At 44.2% G+C, this 22,280-nt stretch overlaps 1 protein-coding gene across 1 annotated transcript in view; it reads right to left on the reverse strand.

The window, feature by feature from the left end:
- Positions 1-11,113: 11,113 nt before the first annotated feature.
- LOC144103927 (uncharacterized) overlaps positions 11,114-22,280 on the reverse strand; it is a 68,369-nt gene continuing 57,202 nt past the window's right edge. The window contains exons 7-8 of the mRNA XM_077636644.1: positions 20,841-21,161; positions 11,114-13,425 (exon numbers count right to left, since the gene is read on the reverse strand). Of these exons, the coding sequence (XP_077492770.1) occupies positions 13,154-13,425; positions 20,841-21,161 (593 nt within the window). The 3' untranslated portion in view covers positions 11,114-13,153. The remainder of the gene's footprint in view (positions 13,426-20,840; positions 21,162-22,280) is intronic.

Here is a 22,280-nt window from a genome sequence, read left to right on the forward strand (position 1 = left end):
GATGTATCAACAGGCAACTGTCTGAGCCTGGACAGCATCTCCATATTGTCATGCAGCAGTGCAACAGTTATTTCTTCTCAGGTCTTGAATATACCTGCACCAAGGAGGCAACTTATAGACAGTGATGCTGTTCAGCAGTCTCAGGTAACAGCTGCAGACCATGACTACATCATAGCTCCAGGCTACATCAGTGAATGTGGAGGCCGAATTGTGGCTTACATGGCAGGTTATGTAGCTCATAAAATTGGCTGCAAAACTGACTTGTGAGCACTGCACAAGTGCACTACTCACAACAGAACGAGGAAACATTTACTCACTAAATAAGAGGAAAAGCAGAGGAGGGCTGAAATACCCATCAGAAAGTGTACTGAAGATCTGTCAAAAATCGGAGGCGGTGATCAGGACGGCAGTGCGCCTGGACAAATTGGCATCAAGAACACTACTCACTGATCTTCTCCACGAGGTTCTTTACGCATTCCACGGTAGAGAGCTCTTCAATGAACTTCATGAGCACATGTTCGACAACTCTCCACTCGACAATCATTACATACACCTTGTCAGAAGTGTTGCAGAAAATTACATCAACATGCGCTTGTTTCATGCTGGCAAGCAGGCAACCAAGAGCCTGCACACTGCTCAGGTCCGGCAGATGTTTAAAAAAATAACTCAATTCAAGGGGCAGTGACTGATGCGACAGTGAGAATTCAAAAATCAGACTTGGTTTTCGTCAGCACATGTCTTAATTTACCGTAGAGTATGAATGCAACCGGCCCATAGGGGTCCCATGCTTCATGTTGACACTGCAGCTTGCTGCCGCAATATGAGCTGATAAGAATCTTACATGTAACAGACTTTCATGTCTGACTTTGTCAGAATAAACTTCTATTCAAACTGCTGCTCACAGTTTAGAGTACATTACAACCTGTCATACTGAGTATTGAAAAGAATAGCTTTTTAATGTGAATGCGTCATGTACACCACCGACTTAGGCTCATGCTTGATGGCAGTCACTGTCAGTTTTTTCAGGAGTAATCAGGGTTTTGATTTAGCTTGATTGCTACTGAATCAACCACAAATTACCTGCTTCCTAAAATCAGATTTTCGTCTTTTGTGGTAAATGAACAATACGCACATTTTAAAAAAGAAGTCAGTTAAGTAAAATCAGTACATGCCCAGAGCGCAAATGCTAGTTCTTGTTCATGAATCTATATGCTGTAGATTCACAGATGGACATTTACTATTGGTCACCGATGTTCAAGAATAGGGGCTGCAGTTAGCAGTCTCCCAGAGCTTTCTTTACAGCGTGCCTGCACTACTGTCCTTTAGGGTACAGGGTGACTGAAGTATCTCGTATTTTGTAAAAAAATATGGAGTGCATGTTTTTCATACTATAGAAGCCAGAATAATCAAGAGAGTAATTAGTGTTCTATGCTTACAATTTTAGTTCTAGATATTCAACACAACTGAAGGTGATTTTGGCCTTTCAAAGTAATAGTGTCAAAGGGGGTGATCATCCCACTGCACGCAGCAACAGAGTAAGCACTAGCATATAAGTTTTGCAACAAATTCATGTTCTTAAATGATGAAAACACTTTTCCACATGCACTTGGTACATTCATGCATACAGAGGACAAATTTATCATTCTACCAGCCGCAATTGTACATTATATTAAACATTCTTTAGCTGTCATCATGCCTTAGTTGAGCACAGCTCAAATGCCCGACTTATGTGCAGACTATGTTGGTTGGCTCGTGGTTTTGACAAATATAAAACAGCATGTGCACACAAGTACCACATAGTACACAACAAACAGAACAGAAAATTGGACAGAAAACTATGCTATTTCTATACTGTTTCAGGCTAGGCAGATAAGAGTCAAATACAACAATGCAACAATAGAAACAGTGTCAGCAGGGTGCTCTCTTTCTTTACATATATTACAGAAAGGAATACATGAAGCAGAAGGGAGGAAAATGATTCACTTTTTCCATTAGCTGCGACAACTGATACCAATTTTTCAAGTCACTCCCATGCAGTGCTCCAATTACTTTGCATTTGCATAGCTTAAATTTTATCAACTTTGTGATGCAGAAACAACTACCGAGAAATGAAAGCTTTCACACAATTTGGCAAGATTGGTCCACAAATATTTTTCTGTCTCAAAGCCCCCATTTACTGCCTTCCTATATATGTTTTACTCTCTCTGTTCGAATGGTTCATGGTTGCAAAGTGATCTAATTCAGTTGTGCATTTCTTCTTCTGGTCTTTTTTGTTGAATCCTTTTTATGTGTGTTCTCCTTCCATGTGTTATCACTTTTGGTAAAAGATTTTGCTTGCTTCAGGTAGCAAGCTATGTTTTGTAATAAGTGTTATGCTGTATCAAACCTTTTTAAAGCTCATATTTTGATTGTCCAATAAAATACAAATTTTGGTCTTCATTAATCCGTTTATTCAGCTGAATGCAAGAAAGTGCAACTCGGCGAGGTGGTCGCGAGGGTCGACTCGGCATCTCGGTAAACGGTAAGTTGCGAGGTACACTCAATCTTACAGAGGCATGGCCTTACACTTCACCACCTTTAAGCGCAAATGTTTTAAACCTAACACTGCGCCTCCTAAACCCGGCTATGTGTCCTTACGCTCGCACAACAGCACTCGATCGAGACAGCAGCGCGGGTCGGTCGATCCACTGGGCCCATATCGGAGAAAACTTGCACGCAGTTGACATATCGCTCGCACAGCGTACAGTAAACATATGGTACGCTTCAGACTGCTTCGCGTATCGCTTCGCTGACGGATACCATCGCATGCGGCGCGGCTTCCTTGGCACTGCACGCTTCGGTGAGCACACCGCGCCCACGCATATCGGTCGCCACCAGTTGTGACCGTCATGCATAGCGGAATGTAGACGCAACGGGTATGCTTACAAGGACACGGTCTGGACGAGTTTGTATTTATTCGTGGTTAAAACAGCGCGGGAAAAATACACAAAAATGAAGGAACACGCAGAACAAGTAATCACACACAAAACAATTAAGCGCCGACTCGCACTTTTTCTTCCCGCGCTGCTGTAACCATAGACCAGCGTGTCACCGTCGTCTATCGCTTTATGAGCCGTCGGCACTGTCAATTTCTCCTTGGAACAAGGCTAGCAGCGTTGAGGGACGCAACCGCACAAAGCCGAAAGAGAATAGCGCCAAGCCAAGCCTTTTCAGAGAAAGCCGTCGCGGGCTTCCAAAACAACCGCTTTCGTCAAGACGGCATCCTGAATGAACTAAGCGCACAGCAATGAAGACCAGCACCGACTACAGGCCTCTGGAACTTTGTGCCTCCCGCGGACCACAACGATTGAATAAAAATGCGAATTTCCAACTCTACTCGACCGGTCTGCCGACATGGGTGATGCGTGAAGCAGACGACGCCGCTGCGCCCAACGCTGCTATTGGCTGCGCCATCGGCCAACAAATCCCAGTACGCCTTGCAAAACCACGTGACTTCCTGCACGTTTTTTGTCATGCGGCTTGGATAGCGAGGGCCTCTCCTATGGTTTCCTTCCTCCGTGCGGGGCCCCATCACGCCGTCGCGAGGCGAGGCGGTAGCCACCAACGGCGGCCTAACTCCCGCTCCTCTCACCAGGGGCGCTACGGTTAGAGTGACGTCACCCCAGCTGTATAAAATAGCTCCGCTTCTCTCGCCAAAGCAGTCATACAACCAGATGTTACGATGGTGCCTTCGAACAAGGCAGCTCGGCAGAATGCAAAGAGGAAGCATCAGCGATCTACGGAGACGGAAGAAGAACGAGAAGAACGACTTTCTAAGCGGCGTGCCCAGTATGCAGCTCGGCGACAACGTGCAACACTATTGCTTCGCAATCACCAGGCTTAACCAAGCTAAGCCACGACCGTTTTTTTTTGTTTGAGCATATTTCCTCTTCAGCACTGATGCCGTCGACGAATCCAGCATTCTTCTTTGCCATGAAGAGCAAATCAGCGCTCACTGGTGTCCGCGTGTCCTTCTGGTCCTGTGTGAGGTAGTGCGGCACAAATCTGGCATTTAGCTTTTGTTTCCCAAAGTTCTCGCGCAAAATTTGGTGGCATGCTGTCTTATTAATGTGCAGAGCATCTGACAGCATGTGGGCTGCAATGGTGCGCTCTAGCTGTACGATGTCTTTGATCCAAGCAACGTTGTTTTCATTCCGTGCCGTTGAAGGGCGCTCCGGCCTTGTGTCGCCTTCCTCCGACGTTTTCCCCTAAACGAACCTCTTGTGCCCCTCGAAAATTCGCCCCCGCGCTAAAGTCTCGTTGCCGTAAACGTCACGAAAGAGCTCATACATCTGTGTGGTTGTCTTGCCAAGCTTCACACAGAATTTTATTTTTACACGCTGTTCGAGGTGGACGCCCATCTCTCCACATTTACTCACACAAGGATGCGCAGACGACTAGTGACAACGTATTTTTCTATGCGTAGTGCCATCTACGGGCTGCCACGAAAATTAATTTCAATAGCTAAGGTTAACCCAAAAAGATGGCGCTACGGATACGAGCCAAAATTTGTTCTTATGGGATCAGTTCTGTAGAAGATAATAAATCAGTTTCGAAACTTTACGGACAAAGGTTTATATCACAATTTTCCTATGCCTCACGCGGCCGATAACTTCTCTTCGGCGCCACAGCCATCGTTCCACAGTTGAAACCGAAACCGAAGCACCTTGAGAGAGAAATTCGGTTTTAAATTATTTATTGGTCGTAAACGAATACCACATGATGATTCATGCATACTATTGCCTTCCGCATCATTAGAGAAAGGAAACGGTGGCACCGAAATTAGTTTTCTATACTTTAATAATTCTGAAAGGCCAGGCGACTCCAGGTTGGGACTCATGGCTGATGAAATTCACTGCTTACTGACCGTCGTCGATAAAAACGATGATATTTCAGGAGCGCTACGGTTTTACTAAGTTCATAAAGTCTGCAAACGTTTTAGTACACAGTAGCGTCGCCAGGTAGTTGCGAGCCAGATGCAATTATAATTGTGGCAGGTGGACGAACTGAAGCAAGAAAAATTATTTGTTAAGTTGTGGTCCTCAACCTCGTTATGTGATTCGTGTCAACCAGTGGTTATTGCCGTGATTATGTTGTGTCGAAAATTTTGGTATCCAGAGTGTGCTCTCGGCGTGTGCTTTCTAAACAGTGTTTTTCACCAGAGTATGGGGTGCGTTCATTGTGTTTTCATTGCCTTCCATCTAGTTTGACCGCCAAATAAAATAGCGGAAATCTGCTGCAGATATAATATTTCAGAAGTGCTCAGCGCGTCAGAAATACCACTTTTATCTATTCCTGGTTAAGCAAAAAAAGATTTGTGGTTTGTTTTGTGTAATGCTGCCTTTTGCTAGTGCTGTTATTGATATTAAACCAGTGTGTGCTGCAACTATATTCAAATTTTTTAGCTGCTGTTTTGTTTTTTGTACCTGTATGTAATTCCCACTCCCCTCTGTAACGTCTAACGGCCCTGAAGGTAAATAAATGAAATGAAATGAACACATCGTAATCTTCTGGGTGTTTTTGTGCTTTTTAGCCATGAAAACATACCAACTAGACAAACTGCACACGTTAATGGAATTGCTCCTACACTGTCTCTTCGCCTCTGGTCTTCTAAATGTATGCCTCAGAGAGTAGCCTACGTTTATGGTTTTCGCCTTAGCTGAACTTGCCGGACTGTATTTCAGCTAAACAATAATCAACTTGCATTTGTTCTCTAAGCTAGTTTTTCCGTTTTCCTTACCTTGAGCTATATTATAATTGTGAGCCTTCCGGGGATCACCAAGCGCCTACTTATGTTCAAGTCGCTGCATCATCCCCTCCGTTGGTCCACCTACCCCGACCGGCACCGACATACAACCACATCAATGCGATGGCGACGGCTCAAGCTGGGCCATCCTATTCCGCACCTTGGCGCCGCTCCCAACCTACTGCTGCAGAGTCAGAGAACATATCACCCGTTTCTGTCGTCAACGCCTTCAGGACGAGCGGCGCGGTTATGCCGCGTTCGAGAGTGAACTACCTTCTTCTTCCTATTATCAACGCCGGCCTTCTTCCAGGTCGCCTCGCCAATTTTCTCTGCCGCTGGTATTCTCGTCTGCACCTAGTGGGGCCCATGTTTCCCAACGCCGGTTCCCATCTCCATATCGCCGGTCAGTGTCCCCACTCCGACCCGCAACCGCTCTCCCTGTCCGTCACTCGGAAAACAAGGCGATGCAGTTTCCGGAGGTGAAACTGCACTTTGCGAAATCACTAAAAGTCCTCCAGATCGCCCGGTCAATATGATTTCTGTTTTAGTGGAAGGATTGCCTGTCGAAGCTTTGATTGACACAGGGGCTGCGATTTCGGTTATTCACGGTGATTTGTGCTGCCGAATGCGGAAAGTGAAGACACTATATGATGGGCCTGAACTTTGTGGAGCAAATGATGTCACACTGCGCCCTTCCGCCAAGTGCACTCTACGCGTTGTTTTCGACGGTGTGCGCCACCATGTGCAGTTTTCTGTTCTCTCACCTTGTACACGTCTGATGATTTTTGGATTAGATTTCTTGTCAACAGCTTCAGCGTTAATTTCTTGTTTTTTCATATGATTCTTCCGACCGACATCATCCTCTCCCTGCCGCAGGTGATACAGTTTTGCCTCCTCAGTGTGAAAACCTCTTTACCGTTGTTTCCGACCGCACCACTGATGGGGACGTACTCGTCGGACCATCTCATCGCCATTTTGCGCGTGGAATCGCCTTCCCGTCAAGGCTTCTCCGGTTGTGAGGCGGCTGAGCGATCGTAGCAGCCATGAACACTTCACACGAATCCGTCGTGCTGCCTAAAGGAACGCACCTCTCTTGCGTAGTGGATGCTCAACCTACGTCCCTGATGGTGCTCACCGCCCCTCTGCATCGGCAACCTCTTTCATCAGACGTCTCTCATACTGTTCTATCGAAGACAATAAATCCGAACCTCATGCCGCATCAACGCCAAGAATTGCTCACATTGCTTCGCAATCACCAAGCCATTTTCGATGCCACTTCCCCAGCACTCGGACGGACTACTGTTGCACAGCACCACATCTTTACCGAAGGAAACTCGATCATATGGCGATGGCCTTATCGAGTTTCTCTCTCCGAACGCAAAGCCACTGAAGAGAATGTTCATGATATGCTACACCGCAATATTGTTCTTCCTTCAACAAGCCCATGGAACTCACCAGTAGTGTTGGTTAAAAAAAAGGACGGCTCGGTACGAGTTTGTGTTGACTGCCATGCGCTCAACAAAAATACCCGAAAAGATATCGATCCGATGCAACGAATTGATGACGCCCTTGACTCTCTCCAAGGCACCGAATATTTCTCGACCATAGATCTAGGCTCCGGTTATTGGCAAATACCTATGCACAAGGCCGAAAAAGAAAAAAAAACTGCTTTAGCAACTCCGGATAGACTTTACGAATTTAACTTTATGCCCTTTGGCCTCTGTAATGCACCAGCCACATTTGAAAGAATGATCGACACTGTACTTCGTGGCCTGAAGTGGAGAACCTTCTTGGGTTACTTGGATGACATTGTTATCTTTTCTTCAACTTTTCATGGCCATTTCAGGCGCCTGAATGAGGTTCTCACGTGACTCACTTCAGCGGCCCTTCGGCTGAACACCAAGAAGTGTCCCTTTGAACAGAAGGAAATTAAAATTTTGGGACATCTTGTTAGCCACGACGGCATACGTTCAGAGCCTGAAAAAATCATCGCGGTCCTGATTTTTCCTCGTCCTCAACGGACTGCAGATATGCGCAGCTTTCTCGGCCTCGCGTCCTATTTCCGACGTTTTATTAGAAATTTCGCAACTATTCCTGCTCCACTTCACGAGCTACTTGAAGTGCACAGCACTTTCGTGTGGACTGACCAGTGCCACACTGCTTTTACCAACCGCAAGCACGCCCTCACATCGGACCCTGTCCTTGGTCACTTCAACGACACCGCTCCAACCATCCTGCATACTGATGCCAGTGGTCACGGTCTCGGCGCTGTACTTCTGCAGCGCGACGCCACTACGGGTGAGAAAGTGATTGCGTTCGCCAGCCGGACCCTGACTGCAGCAGAGAAAAATTACACCATTAGCGAGCAGCAATGTTTAGCAGTCGTCTGGGCAGTCCAAAAATTCCCCCCTTACCTATATGGTCCCCACTTCACAGTTGTGACCGATCACCATGCTGTTTGCTTGTTGTCTTCGCTACTGAATTTGACAGGACGACTTGGCCGTTGGATTCTACGCCTACAAGAGTACCGCTTCGACATCCTTTATACATCGGTTCGCCAACACCAGGACGCTGACGCGCTTTCTTGCTGCCCACATTCGGAATCAGCCTGCTGTTTTTCTACGCGATGCCTTTCCTCCTCTGATCAGAGCCAACCCTCTATGACGCACATCACAGCAGTTTTTTTTTACCAGTCCGACAACAACCACACTCTCCGCTTGCAGCAACTAGCCGACGCCTACTGCCGTCCCATCATCGACCGCCTTATCGGCGCTTCGAGCCCACCCAATGCTCGGCTCCACCGACAGCAACGCAACTTCAAGCTCGAAGATGGCATCCTACGCCGCTACGTATACTGCCCCGATGGAACCTGCTGGATCCCAGTCGCGCCACGGGTGCTTCGCTCTCATAACCTGGCGGCTCTCCACAATGACGCTACTGCCGGCCGCCTATGTTTCCACAAAACCTACGATCGCGTGAAGCGACGTTTCTTTCGGCCTGACCTATCCTGCAGCGTTGCTAAATACGTCGCTTCCTGCCTCCTGTGTCAACGTCGCAAACGGACGACTTCTCCACCCACTGGCCTCCTACTACCCTTTCCCTGTCCCGCCACGCCATTCAATGTCGTCGGCATCGACTTACATGATCCCCTGCCTCTCTCCGATCGAGGTGACCAGTGGGTCATCAAAGCTGTTGACCACCTTACGCGATATGCCGAGACAGCACCCGTGCCCACTGGCTCGGCTCAAGAAGCTGCAAATTTCTTTTTGCGATCTATTGTATTGCGGCATGGTGCTCCTCGGGCGCTCCTAAGTGACCGCGGGAAGGCCTTTTTATCGGCAGTCTTTGCCGAGGTACCTCACGCATCATCCACACTTCGTGCGACAACCTCAAGCTACCATCCCCAGACCAATGGTCTAACTGAGCGTTTTCATCGCACCTTATTGGATATGATCTCCATGTACGTCACACCGGATCTTGCAATTGGGACACTATTCTGCCGTTCTTCACTTTCGCCGATAATACAGCAATACAGCGGACTACCGGTTACTCTCCGTTCTTCCTTGTTTACGGCCGTCCTCGCACCACAATTCTAGGCACTTCTGCCCAGTTCGTATCCTGTGTGGCCAGATGCCGTTACCTTGCTCGCCTCAACACTAAAGCCTGCCCGGGAAGATTGTGTGAGCCTTCAAGGGATCATCTTGTTTCACTTGTACATACCATGATCATCCCGCTGCTCCGCCTGAGGCACGCGCCTCGGGTCCGCCATTGGAATAAACGCCAGGAACGGCCGTCTTGCCGTCTCGGCATAGCCTTCATCCACAGACGTCCTGCCGTGTCGGCCTGGCCTTCCATCACAATATATCCCTTTTTCGTCACTAGTGGTGCGTTCCGCCTACACTGAGTGCGCGTAGTGGCTTCAATGAAACAGGATTCCATCATTTAGTTCTTAAAATTGTTATTTGTAGGCTGTTCTTACCAGCTTAAAAATGCGTACAGTACGCACCAAAACCAGTCATACTCGTCTAGTCCTAATGTACACCCTTCGTCAAAAGTATAGACTCCAAGGGGTTTGGTTCTCAGCCACACTGTGTGATTTGTAATGCATCCTTAGTGATAAAGATTTCCTGCATGTAAGAAGATTTTTGGACCGGCCGCCTCCAACGGGTAGGATTTCCACAAGTGCTAGAGTAGCCCCAATACGTGGCTTAGAAGCAAGCCTCCTGGCCTCTAAATTTTTGTCAAACGCTGTACGTGACCTTTCAGCATTTCAGTAAAGCAATGCCTCCAGGAACGCTCTGACAGATCAAAGTTATTCCTTGGTGCTCAAGAACGGCTGCATGGCTTTCTGAAAAATATACCAAGAATTCGTCTGCAATCTGTTGACAAGGTGCGACTGTCGTTTTCAGTTTCTGGAGGTCTCTTAGAAGGAGTCCGTAGCATGCACCATATTCCACCGCCGTCTAGGAGTTGCTCAAAAATGAACGCTGTGTCGTAGCGTAGTGCAAAGAGGCTAATTAGCAAGCTGAGAACGCCAAGGTTCTCTTTATTGTAACCGACAAAGTCTGTGGAAAACTTTGAACCAGCCATTGTGCATGGCAATGATTTCCTTCACGTTTGGATACCACTGGTTTTATTGGAACTGGTGTTGTAAGTGGCACAAAAATCACTGCTCTTTATTATTTATTATATGTATATATAAACATTTCTACAGGCTTTTTAAGATTTTGTGTTAAAAAAATAAACTGTACAGTGAATAGCAAATGGCTTTTATTTCGTAGAATGCTCTAATTACATTAAATAGCCAAAAACGACGCCAGAAGGACACCGTAAGGCAGTAGTAACGAACAGGACTAGCTTTTAGCACCTACAACTTGCCTTCGGTTGTATGAACAAGCTTCGATGCTTATCATATCTATGCAAAAAATCTCTGCTGTTTTTAACCCTAAAGGTATTTTTGACAGAATCCTGGTGGAAATATTTCCACAAAGACAATGTTGAGAGCGTCAATATTGTTCCAATCCTCGGTAATAAAGCGCAACAATGGCCATCTGGCACAAAAATCTTACCGTTTACTTCTAACATCTTTGTCTAACTTCAATGACATCTGAATTCATGCCAGTGCTGATTAAAATAAACGTAAACATCAAGTGAATTCAGAGTGAGAAGCATTTCTAACAGCCAAGGGGCTATAATTATTAGCGAGAAACTGGATTATGCTTATAAAAAGGCATTACGATTGCGCGATTCAAAGGTTGACGAAGGAATTGAGTCTGCAAAAATTTCAGAGACTTCATTTGATTTCTTCTCATTTTTTATTCACTGAACTCTGATATCTTGAATACAATGGTTTATATAATTGCCGAACGCAAATATGTTAACAGGTAACGCAGACAAGACCAGAAGATACTTTGTAGTGGTACATTTGTACAGGGTGAGAAGGGGCGAAAACTACAAGTGTTGTAATTAGAAGATGCGAGATAATTTTTAGAAGATTGTGCAAAATTCAAAAGAGGCAAAATAACGGAGACTTCTGTAGCCAAGATGGAATTAAAATTGCGACAAGCTATTCTAGGAGTACAACTGAACAGCATCAAAATGATGGGACACTAATACATGTTAGTCATTTATGTTGTTGCATTTTACATGAAAGCAATGTTGAGAAGGGGAAGGTCCTGAATAGTAGTGATTAGAAAGTTAACGTGATATTCGTTTGTTTCATGCATAGCTGTACTTCTCGCGCGATGTTTTTCAGTAGAGGGGAATTTGACCAGTTTTTGATAATTCTGAGTTATTCAAGAATGTAAATCTGCCTACGCTGTAGGCAAATCATTTCCAACTTTTTTTTGCGATAGGGTTTAATATTTTAACTCATTCGACAATTCAATTTCAGCCTTCTTACAACACTGCAGTAGTGGAGAGAAGCTCGATTTGCGTCGCGGAGGAAAAAATTCTTATTTCTGTTACCCTCAACCTCACCCTGTCGTGCATCGCTGAATACTGTCAAAGAACGCTCGGCGGGCCTTGGCTTCACTTACGATGGTTTTCTTCCTTCAAGCCAAGACTTTCTGCGTTGAAAAGCACAGCTATCATATATGACGTCAGCATATGCCCCCAACTTGGCGCTGTGTGCTAAGGAAGAGCTCACAGGCCTTCGAAATTTCAGTTCGCGATTTGGGCACCATTTACAATCCTAGCCTAAAAATGCTTCGCAAACTTTTCCTGCAATTTTTGTATAATTATGCGCTTTGCGATCATCAAATTCCAGAGCCTCTACAGTTGCCATTTAAAACAAAACAGCCAGTGAAGAAGCTCTAACTTCAGCATTATACTTATTGATTTGTTTACTTTTTTTTCTCACGCACAGTAATTCTAGTTCGCTCGGCACCTCACTTCTCGAAGCACCTCCTGCTTTTTATCCGCGATTTTCACGAAACAATTTCAGCAAACCAGCATTCATTTGGGTCTTCTGCCTGAAGCTGACATAACGTTTTCACATGTGGGAAATGTTAGTCTGATTCCTGAAAGAATGGCGTTCAAGGTTTTCGCAAAACTCTCTCTTCTACCTTTGTTTTCCATTGTGAACTCGACTACGGAAGAAACACAGGACGTTCTTGGGCTCACGGCGAAAGCTTATGGGCTTGAAAGCATTTTTTATGCTAGTTGCTGGTACACTTCTCTCAGTGCGTAACGCGTAAACCTGACTACCTGATAGTATCAAACCAGTTGGCATCTGCTGTACCCTTACGTATAAATTTTGCGCCCCAAACCCCGGTACAAAGTATTATATTACCGATGGGTATCGGAGGTGAAAATAGGGTGCGGACCATTCCAACCTTTGTACTCCTTTTTGCAAAAGCGGTAAGAAATGAAGCTTGTATATGTTCCGCAGGATTCTTTGATAATTTTCTTACTTGTGCTAAAGCTCACCCCTCTTTTTCACTCTGCGTCGTTATCGTGGCTACCAATGTTAATTTTTACATTGTACTGTTACTTTTATTACCGCATAAGTCATGCTTATGATTGCACGCTGCACTTTGGGCTTTACGGACAAGGAACCCAACTTTAAAGAAAATATTTCTTTTGACAGGCATGCCAGAAACAAGGACCCACACTTCATTAATTAACTTTATTCTTCAGTCAATTAATAAATCAGTCAAATAATTCATTACTTACTCTTAGTTCATTGACTGACCAGTCAACGAAAAAATTTTATACATCCTCTAAGTAGATCCTTTAGATCCAGAAATCTCTTGTGAGCTATTTATTGGAGTTTTAAAGGAAAAATTATCTTCCATGGCCCTCAGTTAACCTCTCCATTATTAGATAATGCGTAACGAATGGGAGAATTTTACTGCCGTTCTTAATTTATCCTATAGAGGCCGTCCTCGTAGAGGTCAATCCGTTATGGGGATTTGCTAACGTGACATGGATGGTATAACGTTTAAAAGCGGTAACAGGCACCTGAATAAAAAAGGGTTTCAGAAAGTCGCGGCCACAAGGAAGTGCGCCGTGCCGGAGACCTTCCACTATATAGCTGCAGCTGCCCAGCGTGCATGGCTCGATGTTAGAGACGCCAATGGTGACTCGTGCCCACCTGAGGTTTATCCGTCTTACGCTGATGCTGAAACCTTCGGGAGCTTCGCGTGGGGAGAAAAAAAAAGAATCAACATAAGGTGATGTCACTTTCGCCGGTCTCAACAAGGCAAAGCAAACTTCGAAAAAGTTCAAGTCTACACAAATTCTTTCAAAGCATCTAGAGCAGCGGCGAATGAGAGAAGAGTATAAAATCCTAATATATAACACTTTAACGCGGCATTGCAACTGGAGGAAAAAAACAATTTAGGACGAAATAACCAAATAGAAGTCCCTGTGAATAAACATGATTTTCAATGGCAAATTTGAACAACCGTGCATAGTTTCTTGTGGCGTTTGAGGTTTAGAGGTGGGTCCATTGGTTAGTTTTGTTAAATATAAACGTTTAAAAAAATGCGTTATATCGACAAATAGGCAGATATACTTTATGAATGCGACATCTGCGAGACGAAATGTGCGATGTTTCAGTAGAAGGGCTTGTTTAACGACGGTGATTGTGAGGATTTAATTTTCCAAGTATTCATATTCGAGACAATTTTCTTGCTAAGAAAAGGCAGAAAACGTTCAAACTAGCTTTGATTAATGACACACTGAGTAAACGAGAGAAGTTACTAAGTCTATACCACGCGCTGCAATTTTGCTTACTATAAAACTCGCAAGCGATATTTAAAACAGGTTTTCCATACCGGGCACGCATATTTAAATCAACAGTTTTACGGAGGAAGGTGCTATAAAAAAATTATGCCTTAAATATCTAATCACGCGAGTGGAAACGCTGACAATCGAGTTACGCGCATTTGGTAGGGTAGCATACCGGCTATGTAAACACGTAATTATCTGCAGGACCTTCCTTGTTCTAGTGGGAAGCCCTGTTTGGTAGTTTAAAACGTGAGTGGAAACAAAAGTGGTATTACTGGGAGTTCTCATTGGTTAGCACTTATTAAGATAAATTTGCAGTTTTCAGATATAGATTCAGTCGGATATTTTGTTGGTGGCCAAATGAATTCGGATGGAGTTGAAATTTAAAGAATTTATTCCGTAAATTATGCAGTCATCATTAAAATCGACTGAGAAGAATTGATGTGGTCAAATCAAGGCATTAATGTAAATAAGCGATGGTAAAGGTCCTAACTCCTAAAACTGATGTACCGATGTGCAAACTATCAAAGGAGTAATTACAGCTATTAGGATATGCAAATTGCGTAAGAAAAATTGTAGATGTATGCTAAAAGCTTGAGGTCACTGTTTCAATTGCTAACGTTTAATCAAAGTAGTCGATATTTGACAACCTTCAATAAGGAGGCGGTAACAAGGAGGTAGTCACTCTCTTCACTCAAACGTTGTGCGTTTAAATGCATTGTGAGCAGTTTCCCACCTCTTACTGCCCGTAGAACTGTAATTTAACTCAGTTATCATGGGAAAGCACGTCCTTATGTGCACAAAAGCACAATGTGAGAACTGCATGATTTTATAAAGCTAATGACCTTAATTGACACGGCTGATCAGTTCCAAGCCATGCCTGTTATATACATACTCTAGCAGCAGTTTAAAAAAATATCAGCAGGCAGAAGCTATGCTGCATCGACCTTGGATATATTTATTGTGCAGACACGGCTGGTGTTCTCAACAGATTTCTAGTTCTTTTCGCGTTAATTTTTTAAACATACAAATTTAAAGTATTTCATGTAAGCCGTAGAAAGGTTTATTATGTACAAATTATGCAATTTATAAAAGTGATAATCAAAACCGGTGTTTAATTCTCCGGAAGTTATAAGAAGACGTTGCCTGCTCAAACGCTATTTCTTTAAGGACTCTTAACATTTTATACCTAACAACATTTTTCACATTTTGTATTAGTCGAGGCGATACAAAAATGAGGAATACAATTTCAGCGTCAGTATCTGCAGGTTTTGTCTGACGTGGACACTGAAAGATTCATTCACGACACTATCGCACAGGAGATTCTAGAAACAAGGCGCCTGAAAGATGAATATTGTGTGCTTGTTGTTCCAGCTATATCTAATCACGCATTAAAAAGGCGTTGTCTCTTAGGCGACTGATACCAAACTGAGTTTTCTTGACGTTCGTGGGGTCTGGTCGCCAGTATTTCTTCTTTCGTTCTACAAAGTTAGCTATATGGTGAGGCATAATTAGCTAACTTTTTAATTGTTGACTTCGGAAAGAAGTTGCTTCCAGAAGTTGTAGACCGTCTTGAATCGCCGCAGAATGAAATGCTTGTACCTGTTGCTTAGATTGCTTTAATTAAAAAAAAAGAACTGCCACATAATCGGAGTGCTACTTAACAGCCCAACTACACGCCCTCAAACAAAATCCGCCCATCTACAGAGCTCGATGCCCTACAAAGATCTGTCCTGAGAGTGGCTTTGTGATATGCGTCAGCAGCCGTTAACGTGTAGCAGAAATGCAGCTCCCTCCACTTTCTAAAGCAGTAGGTTGCGAACGGAAGTGAGCAATACAACTAGAGATTTTTATCCACGGGTACCGTCACAATATTTAGCCGCCTGTCATCGGCAGGCCTTGAGAATCTAATGCTGTGCAATAGACACACAGCTGATTCTTAGCTTTCATGCGCATCACAGTCTTCTACTAAGAGAGACGCTTCTGCATGATTAGAGGCAGGCGTTGTTAATTGCATCATTCAACACACAATTGCGTCATATTCCTTGGGTTTCTTTTTATCTTTGTATCTTCTACTCCTTTAATAATTCTTTTTCTTACCGAAATGTCCATGTGCCGACCTGTTGCGAGACAGCTACGGTGCGTTTGCTTTATTTTTAACTAGCACTGATCGCTATGCAGCCAAGAACGTAGTGTGGCTTGAACAGTGAAAGGGCGCTCGTCTCTAGAGCTATGCCATAAATCAAGTGTCACACTGTATCCTGGAGAACTTTCAGGGATGACACGGGGAGCTAAGGCTGCAAGAAAGTGACTATACCACGGACGGTGTATAGCATAGAATTTCGCGTCAGCGAGGATAAGGAGTGGAAATAAGCAAAACAACGGTACAGTTGTGGGGTGTGTCTGTATTCGTGTAGAAGTATTTCTGGTGCTTAGGCACACCACGAAACGAAACGATGCTATCAGTCATCTATGCGTCTATCACACTGCAAACGGATTTCTTACCTTAAAAATCACGTATGGCGATGTTCTATGCCGACGTGTTTCAGAAATTACGACATTCCTCAGAAATTCGATACCCATATTCAGAAGTCTGCCGACGAGTTTCTTAACTGTAACTAATTCACTGACACCTTTGATCAATACTTCGTACATGAAGACCTCAATCATGCACAGAAAGGAAGCAACTTCAGTATAATTCGATTTAATGTAAGCAAATGCAAATATGTGCCCTTGAATTGTTGCCATATAATCTTCCTCTTGTCCACAACCCCATCTATGACGTTCCTATCGACCTATGCAAAGGTTAAATATCTTGCTGTTCATCTTTGCAATCATCATACGTGGGATATACACATTTCGTATACATCATCCCTCACCAAAAACGCTCTACTTTCAGAAAACTTTATCTCTACCGTGAAAGCATGTGAACCCGCTACTACGAATCATTATCATCATCACTGTGATCATCAGCCTGACTACACCCACTGCAGGGCAAAGGCCTTTCCTATGTCTCTAAAATTAACCCTGCCCTTTGCCAGCTTCGCCCACCCTATGGCGGCAAACTTCTTAATAACGTCCGCCTACCTAACCTTGTGCCGCTCCCTGCTACGCTTGCCTTCTCTGGAATCCACTCCGTTACCGTTAAGGACTAGCGGTTCTCAAGCCTTCGCATTACATGCCCTGACCAAGCCCATTTCTTCCTCCTGATGCCGACTAGGATGCAACTGACCCGCATTTGTTTCCTTACCCATTCTGCCCGCTTGCGGTCTCTTAACGTCACACCTATCATTTTGGTTTGATTTGATTTGATTTATTACCATAAAAGCGGCAGGAGCTCGAACAAAAGTCAGAAATAGTTCACTTGACGAGGTTCAAGCCCCTATGTACAAGACATACAACGGTTGTACAACGTATTTACATATATATTGCTAAATTTAAGGATAAATTTCATACAGTATGTAGGTGTGCAAAGCCACTGCATGAACTGAAGATAACATAATCAATTAAGAATATTGCATTTTCATGTCGGCATGCTAATATTTTCTAAATTGATAGAATGACTTTGCACATAGTTAAGCAACGATGGAAGGGAATACTGTAACATTTGAGGGCTAAACTTTTTACGTAAGAGAGGAACCTTCCAAATTTCTGGAGACCGAGATGCACCCTACCTTCCCATAAGGTTAAGTTTGCTAGGGATGGAATAGTTTTTCCCTATAAATAGTTTTGGTTTCTATAGCTTACTGCATTGTACCCTTTCGTTAGCTTGTACGTTTATGCCCCGTAGGCGAGTACCGGTAAGTACCGGGCGAGTACCGGTGATAATTGCAAACTGCCGTTCATGATCTAAGAGAACCTGAAATTTGCGGTCTACCCCGAATCATTAGTTTGCTTAATATTATAGGTATCCCCTTTCTGGTCTCAGAAACAACCGTATGCGTCATTTGATTGACTAAAGCAGATGAGAACGGGGCCACTAGATTCACTTCTCAGTCATATTTTTCCGATATCAGCATATCATCTTTAAAACTAAAGTCCAATCTGCATACATCATCGTCGTCACATTGCTAGTTTATGATTGTTTCTCAAGTTTTTTATTCGAACCTACGACGAAAACCTTATAATTTCGCATCCACACGGCCATTGCCCACACAAATACATTTTCTTCGTCATTCTCCCCTCCGACTACTATGCTGCTGGAACCGCCTGTGACGAAAACTTGGTGCATCACTTGTACATCACTATTTCCTGACCTCATTACATGTGCGTGTTCTTGATGAAATTTTTTGTAGATTTAACACGCTCCAAAGAGATTATTTGATTGTATGTTTTTTTCCTTCCTATATGCCGCGCACAATTTATAAAGCTCTTATAAAGACCATATAAATTGATATATACAACCCTTATAAAGCGCCTATAAAGAGACCTCTTAAGCATTGAATAAAAATTCTCGTGTGGTTTCGCTAATTAGCGTTCGCCAATTGCTGATTTCAAATGGCTTCCACCGACATGTCACCGGCTGCTGCCGTATACACGGTGTTTTACCTCAGGATTTCCAGAAATTTTAAGTTTAATGCTTTTTCAGTTAGAAGTTTTCTTGGCGGAGCATCGTCAGTGGTGCGGTACATTAGAATACAGAAATATGTCCTAATTAGCAGGCGGCTTCAATATGACAGAATAGTTAACTATTCTGACGTACTAAACCGCTCAAAATGCTGTGACGAAATAAGCACCGTACTCAAAAAGCTTATTTTATAAGTTGTGGAAAGTCTTAGGTAGAGCAGGTGTATCTCGCAACCACCGCAAGCGCAGAATCGCGTCATAGTTGAAGCTCCGGAGGTGATAAGGTTTTGCTTCTAGAGAGTGGGTCAATGTGCTCTCCAGCAGTATTGCTATCACGCGGAAGAGGTTTTTTTTTATTTGGCAGCCTTTCTTTCTAGACACGCAAAAAAAAAACAATGTACATAACATCTGGTTGCGAATATTTCATTTTGCTGTTTTCGAAGGCGATCTGCAACTTCACAATGGGCAGTTTTTTTTGGGGTTCTTTAACGTGCACCTAGGGTTCGTTAACGTGCACTGACATCGCACACAGTACATGGGCCTATAGAACTTTGGCTTTCTCAAAATTCGACCGTCCCGGCCACCTAAGGCCAACCAAGCGCTGGCCTTGTAGTAGAGCATCCGCATTGCATTCGGGAGGTGCTGGGTTCGATCCTCAGTGCCGACGGGTGCCCACCGGTTCTCGAATGGGTACAAGATTTCCTCAGGCCTGGCGCTCTGCTTCCTTGGGGGAGATGCTTGGGAAAAGGGTCTTGACCACAGTTTCCTTGACGGATCAGAGATAAGTTCTGCCGTCAAGCAACGTTAAATCCACCTCGTATGGTAGAAGCCCATTTGTGGCTCTTTTTTTTTTCTCACGAAGTCGGACAGCCCGAAAAACCTGACTTGCCCAGGACCGCAGTGATACTCTGAATCGCTTCTGACGAAGCACCTTAGTGTTGAGCTTGACGCTGGTTAGAGCTTACGTGCCTTGAGTCGAACCCTTCACTTGGGAATGACACACGAACCCCATTTGCAGGCTGAGTTGTCCCAATGAGGGGCTGCGGGGTATGCGGAGCCTCCTCCAAGTACACACCCCTGAAGAAGCCGGGCGCCGGGCCGGGGTTGGCTTGTACCCATTTTTACCGGTGGGTGTCCGGCGGTAGGTTTCTAACCAACCACCTCCCGCAGCCGAAGCGGATGACCAGACCACTAGGCCGTAACCACTGAGTGATCGCGGCGGGCCGAAGGTAGCGAAGTGGTGAAGGATATCAGCTTTCCTTAGACCGTGGTAACTTCTACGCTTTCAGCCCTATTGGAGCCGTTGTTATTGTCTCAATACAGCGAAGGGTGAGTTTCGAGCGGCGTTCATTATGAGAATGCTACTTGCTTAGTTTCACACCAGAAATGGACCTTTGCCAAATAATACCACTGCAGACTGAGCCAGCAGAAGAAAACTATCATGCAAGTTTGAGCAGTTCAAACTGCTTGGGTTGGGTCAGCCACGTGTCTTAGCTATCGCTACATTTCATACAGCAGTATATATTTTGTCATCATGAATCTGAGTTCTGAGATGGCAGATAAGAGACACTTTACCATTCAGAGTGCCTTGATGTATGAAGAAAAAAAAAGGAACGCCGACCAAAAGGTTGAAGAAGGAAACCAGCGCAAAAGACGAAGACACAGGAACAAGGAACACAGGACAACGCTGGTCCTATGTTCCTTGTTCCTGTGTCTTCGTCTTTTGCGCTGGTTTCCTTCTCCGCCAAAAGGTTGTTGTTTAAAACGAAAACGTTTCGGCTTCCATACGGAAGCCATACGGTCTGTCATCATGAATCTGAGTTCTGAGATGGCAGGTAAGAGACACTTTACCGTTCAGAGTGCCTTGATGTATGAAGAAAAAAAAAATGGAACGCCGACCAAAAGGTTGTTGTTTAAAACGAACACGTTTCGGCTTCCATACGGAAGCCTTCCGTATGGCTTCCGTATGGAAGCCGAAACGTCTTCGTTTTAGACAACAACCTTTTGGTCGGCGTTCCTTTTTTTTCTTCATACATGAATCTTCTACCCGACCAGACGACTTTTCGTCAGACTTTAGATTTCAGAGTGCCTTGAAGTTTTCCAATACAGGCATCTAAGAAGGAGATTCTGGGGTTACGGACAATGCTATCTGCCTGGGGACGTGTACTGTCTTGGTGGTGAGATTTGTTTTCGTGCCGCAATGCCAACTTGAGCAATGTCGTCATTGCTTGGAAATAAAGAAAATGTCTCCTACCTCCTCCGGGGATGAGTATTCCCTTCTGCATTACACCAGGAGAGGTAAGTGTAGAAGGTCGGTCCTGCGCTGTACGAACTCTCACGCTCACTTTAGTGCACGCCTTGAGCTTTTTGCAAGTGATGCTGGTCTGTTCCGGACCAATGATGGAGTTGTGACATGTGCCGAACCGGTATTGTCGACGTGCGCCGCTTCTGTGGTTCTCGTCGATGAAGTCAATCAAGTAAGAGTCGAAACAACCTCTCGGTCGTGTCCAATTCAGGGTGAAGTAGTCAGTACCTATGGCTGCCAGCTTCAGGTCGACCACGTCACGAGGCTCAGCTGCAGGTTGATGATCACATAAGCAATTAAGCATACATACAATGTTGCCCATTGAGAAACCGATTTTTTAGTGTCCAAATTTGCAAGAAATAATTAGTGGATGGCCTTTAGATAAAAATTGATGTAGCAGCTAATTCCGCGCGTCTGCTTTTACTCGTGCAACAATTGCAAGGAACCATAAAAAAATGCAGGCTTTTTGAAAACTGCTTATTTAAGCATAACTTTGCAAGAATGATGCTCCAAAAACATTGATAATCGAGTGAAGCTAACGAGAATTCATTTACACTTTATACTTACACGATGAACATCCCCTTTTATTAAAACAAAGAAGACCACCGACGCAGCTTGTCAACCTTGTGAATCTGTTTTACCCTTTGCTGCCCAACGGACGGATTTCGGGGCATAAGTTAGCAAGCCGTGTACTCTTTATAATACTATACAGAACCTTGATACAAATGTTGATGTCAGTATGCTCTCAACCAACGTTTTCAGATCTAAATATTTGGTGTACTGTGCGCAAGCTGTGTAGAAGAAGTAGATGGTACTTATGTACAGCTTCCAGCTAGAATCGAAAAAGTCTGCGACCATAAATTTTCGGCAAAGTTTAGTGTGAAATAAGACAGCTGTGGGATAAAAAGCAGTTATTCTCTTTGAACCATCCTGGTGGTTAGAAGCTTTCACTTTGGCCTTTCAAAGAACTCGGACTGACTGTACAAAATAACACCAATTTTCTGCAATAGAAGGGACATCTGGGCTATTTGGTACGGTGGCATAATTACATCACATCTTTAGCGCTGTTTGTTTTTTATGGCCCATTTTTTATAAGTGGCATGAAGCTGGTTTTGCAAAATCTAAGCGGGGCTGGCTTTAGTGTGCATGTGTGTTTTGAATAAAGATAGATTAGGGAGAATAAAGTGGGGCTTCTAGAAAGCTACCCCGGTTATTTTTTTATATCAGAATGCAAAACATTATAGTCCCCCAAAACATGTTTAATGTTTTTAACACTCCCTCTCTCCTCCTATGCTAGGCAAAAACGATCTCCTCAGTGATGCTTGATTCTATACTGAATTATCTTACACCTTTTACTTAAGGATTTCAATTTCTCATTTTCGAGCTCTG

The sequence above is a fragment of the Amblyomma americanum genome, chromosome 9 (genome assembly GCF_052857255.1).
Source record: "Amblyomma americanum isolate KBUSLIRL-KWMA chromosome 9, ASM5285725v1, whole genome shotgun sequence".
NCBI classification, from domain to species: domain Eukaryota; kingdom Metazoa; phylum Arthropoda; class Arachnida; order Ixodida; family Ixodidae; genus Amblyomma; species Amblyomma americanum.